General features: G+C 43.6%; 1 protein-coding gene across 1 annotated transcript; it reads left to right on the top strand.

The window, feature by feature from the left end:
- The first annotated feature begins 436 nt into the window (after positions 1–436).
- Positions 437–532, top strand: sln (sarcolipin). The gene has a single exon (XM_030778553.1). The coding sequence runs from the start codon at positions 437–439 to the stop codon at positions 530–532; it is 96 nt and encodes a 31-aa protein (XP_030634413.1).
- Positions 533–4,673: the final 4,141 nt, after the last annotated feature.

Below are 4,673 nucleotides of genomic sequence, written 5' to 3'. Positions count from 1 at the left end.
GTTTACATCACGACAGCACAGGCACAGAGTCCAGCAAACTCTGTCACACCGCCACTAAATACAGCTGATGATATATATTATATACATTATCTCCAGTCATGTAACTGACGATATATATTATATAAAATATCTCCAGTCATGTAACTGATGTTATATTATATTCATTATCTCCGTCCATGTAGCTGATGTTAGAATCTAAATGAAATAAGAGGACAAGTGAGGACAAGTTTTTTCCTGTTTTCACATACATTAAACTTTATCTGTCTCACTGACAATAAATAAAGACATAAACACTCCACTCAGATGTCTCTTTTCTTTCCCTGTATTTCTCTCTTAAAGCTGCCTGCACTGAGGTTGGAGTCTCTTCTGCCCGTCAGAGCCCAGCTGCGTTCAGTCCCAGGCAAGCGTGCTCAGTGCCTTCACCGCGTTCAGAGAGATGGACAGGTCCGCACAGGAACTTTTCCTCAACTTCATGGTCGTTGTCATCACTGTGCTTCTCATGTGGCTGCTGGTGAAATCCTATCAGGACTGAGCCGCGGCGGGGGGGGGAGGTGGGGGGGAGAGCCACATGGCTTTGAGTTGTGATGTAAAAGGGGTGAGAATGTGACAGTCTTCATCAGCTTCCTGTTTTTGACACTCAGCTTCCCATGCTCTGGTCTACCGTCCGATGGCGGACTGTCACCTTCTCATTCAGTGTGCATGGAGGAGCAGAGACCTGCACAGGAGCCTGTGAGAGTTTTGTGATGTGTTCTGTGTGACAATGCTGCAGCTTTTCCACTAGATGTCACTACTGAGTTTAAAGTGCTTTCAGTCTTCTTGAGCTGACAGCTGTAATTTGACACAATGCTGCAACCTTTCCAAAGCCCTAAAGATTCAATTCTTCTCATTCACGCTCTACTACAGTGTGCTGATCAGTATTATAACCATGTGTACCGTTCTTTGTGTGTCCACATAGTTTCTCAGTTTCTCGAGAGAGAGAGCCAGCTCCTGTGTCCCTCAAAACCAGACTGTACAACAGCTTACTTATCCTCCTGCATCTTAATGTGATATTCTGTTTACATGAATAAAGCCAGGAAGGGGAGGAGCCTGTGTCTGCTGCCGTGGTTGTTCATGATTTTGTTCATCTGACTTTTTTTTTTAAAGAATTTGACGTGTATCCACCAAGAACACCATAATGTATAATAATCAGACCAGATTAATGTGTTGATGTAACTGATCGCATCACTTGTATGTGTAATACATTATAACGTATCAATATTACATGAGATATCAAATAATATAATGACTGAATTTCATGTTTTAACAATCATGCGTGATAGTTATAATCATATTTTAAATCAAAATAATTTTAAACATTGAAAAAAAAAAATTTGTCCTCTCTGACTTTAGGCCTCACTAGAACAGACGAAGAGCAGAGCAAACTTTTCTCGCATGGTAAATGACAACAAAGAACAAGAAACACACACACACACACACACACACGTACAACACACACTCACACATACACACATACACACACTCACACACATACACACAGACACACACTCACACACACACACACACACACTCACACACACACACACACACATACACACACACACACTCACGCACATACACACATACACACACTCACACACATACACACACTCACACACACACACACATACACACACTCACACACACACATACACACACACACATACACACACACACACACTCACGCACACACACATACACACACACACACATACACACACACACACACACACACTCACGCACACACACACATACACACACACACACACACACACACACATACACACACACACACATACACACACACACACACACTCACGCACATACACACATGCGACACACAGCCGTCTGTGGGGACCATACACAGATTGTTCTGTGTGCTTTATTGCAGTGAAGCTCACAGTTTTTAAGACCACCATTGTTTTCCAGTGTCTGTATGAACATGATCATCTCCATACACAGGTTTGACATGTGAAGAAATTAATTTCACACAACTGACTCACATTCATGTGATATTCCAGTGTGTAATGTCATCGACATGGTGACGGAGGGTGTTTATGAGAATCGTATGAATATGTTCATGGCGAAGTGTAAACACACAGCTGATGAAACACACAGGTGAAATAATAAAGCTTTGAGACTTACGGGCACTGTCACTACTATAGCCGGCCACTAGGCGGTGCTACACACAAACATACAGTACAAGCCAAGCAGAGGGGCAGAGGGTGTCTAACTGTGCCTTTTTTCTGTAAGTCACAATTTGTCATAGTGGTGTCGTGGTGTTTGGCGAGGTCTCTGATGTCTGTTGTTATAGGTGTGTCGTTGTGTTTGGTTAGGTCTCTGATGTGTGTTGTCATGGCGGTGTCATGGTGTTTGGTTAGGTCTCTGATGTCTGTTGTCATGGCGGTGTTTTGGTGTTTGGTTAGGTCTGTGATGTCTGGTGTCATGGCGGTGTCATGGTGTTTGGTGAGGTCTCTGATGTCTGTTGTCATGGCGGTGTTGTGGTGTTTGGTTAGGTCTCTGATGTCTGTTGTCATGGCGGTGTTGTGGTGTTTGGTTAGGTCTCTGATGTCTGTTGTCATGGCGGTGTCGTGGTGTTTGGCGAGGTCTCTGATGTCTGTTGTCATAGTGGTGTCGTGGTGTTTGGTTAGGTCTCTGATGTGTGTTGTCATGGCGGTGTCATGGTGTTTGGTTAGGTCTCTGATGTCTGTTGTCATGGCGGTGTTTTGGTGTTTGGTTAGGTCTGTGATGTCTGTTGTCATGGCGGTGTCATGGTGTTTGGTGAGGTCTCTGATGTCTGTTGTCATGGCGGTGTTGTGGTGTTTGGTTAGGTCTCTGATGTCTGTTGTCATGGCGGTGTTGTGGTGTTTGGTTAGGTCTCTGATGTCTGTTGTCATGGCGGTGTCGTGGTGTTTGGTGAGGTCTCTGATGTCTGTTGTCATGGCGGTGTTGTGGTGTTTGTTGAGGTCTCTGATGTCTGTTGTCATGGCGGTGTCATGGTGTTTGGTTAGGTCTCTGATGTCTGTTGTCATGGCGGTGTCGTGGTGTTTGTTGAGATTTCTGATGCCTGTTGTCATGGCGGTGTCGTGGTGTTTGTTGAGATTTCTGATGTCTGTTGTCATGGCGGTGTTGTGGTGTTTGTTGAGGTCTCTGATGTCTGTTGTCATGGCGGTGTCGTGGTGTTTGGTGAGGTCTCTGAGGTCTGTTGTCATGGCGCTGTTGTGGTGTTTGGTGAGGTCTCTGATGTCTGTTGTCATGGCGGTGTTGTGGTGTTTGGTTAGGTCTCTGATGTCTGTTGTCATGGCGGTGTTGTGGTGTTTGGTTAGGTCTCTGAGGTCTGTTGTCATGGCGGTGTTGTGGTGTTTGGTTAGGTCTCTGATGTCTGTTGTCATGGCGGTGTTGTGGTGTTTGGTTAGGTCTCTGAGGTCTGTTGTCATGGCGGTGTTGTGGTGTTTGGTTAGGTCTCTGAGGTCTGTTGTCATGGCGGTGTTGTGGTGTTTGGTTAGGTCTCTGATGTCTGTTGTCATGGCGGTGTTGTGGTGTTTGGTGAGGTCTCTGATGTCTGTTGTCATGGCGGTGTTGTGGTGTTTGGTTAGGTCTCTGATGTCTGTTGAAGGACAGAGTGTATACACTTTCTGTGACATCGTGTTAATGGGGTGTGTTAGTGCACATCATCACTGGGCAACATTGTGACATAAAAGAGTGAAGACAAAAGGTTCAGCGCTCCTTGAGTGATGAATGGAAGGAGTGAACATCTGCAGACCTGTTCTCTCTTTGCTGTTTTACAACCCATAGCCTATTGGCCGAATTGTGAGCTAATGTGGTTAAATTTTGTTTCTATTGAAAGTGCATTATCATTTTTTTACCAAATGTTGTCGTTTTAGTTTTGCTGTATGTGAACTTGAGTATGTGCAAACATTGCATTGGTTAGACTATTTACAGACTGACTTTAGATACATTATAGTATGACAGGTTTAAGTTCAAAAGAGCCATTCCATTAATGCAAACCAAAAATACACATAATATGTATCAAAAGGTAAAATAATTTCAAAAACAAAATATATATATATATATATATATAAAAAAACATTGTTATAATTGGCTGCATTAGACACTGTATAGAAACAAATGAAGAAAGACACTGTTCAGCTCCAGGGACTAGATTCACACTGCAGTGCCATGCTCTTTTCTGATGCAACTGTACATTGCATTTGCCCCAAAATGCTTGCGCGTCTGTGTGTGTGCGTGCCTGTGCGTATGTGTGCGTTTGTGTGTGTGTGTCTGTGTGTGTGCTTGTGTGTTTGTTTGTGCATGAATGTGTGTGTGTCTGTGTGTGTGCGCGTGTGTGTTTGTTTGTGCACGCATGTGAGTGTGTGTGTGTGTGTTATTTATTGTGTGTGTGTGTGTGTGTGTGTGTGTGAGTGTGTGTGAGTGTGTGTGTGTTATTTATTGTGTGAGTGTGTGTGTGTGTGTGATTTATTGTGTGTGTTATTTATTGTGTGAGTGTCTGTGTGAGAGTGTGTGTGTGTGTGTGTGTATTATTTATTGTGTGTGTGTGTGTGTGTTATTTATTGTGTTTTATTTTCTGTACTCATTCCTGCTTATATTCACATGCAAGGGTGGCTCATAAATGTGTG

The sequence above is a fragment of the Chanos chanos genome, chromosome 6, assembly GCF_902362185.1.
Source record: "Chanos chanos chromosome 6, fChaCha1.1, whole genome shotgun sequence".
Lineage (NCBI taxonomy): Eukaryota > Metazoa > Chordata > Actinopteri > Gonorynchiformes > Chanidae > Chanos > Chanos chanos.
This window is presented reverse-complemented; position numbering and strand designations above follow the sequence as displayed.

Excerpts from the sequence above, each read along its gene's own strand:
- sln (XM_030778553.1), top strand. The coding sequence starts at position 437 with ATGGACAGGTCCGCACAGGAACTTTTCCTCAACTTCATGGTCGTTGTC.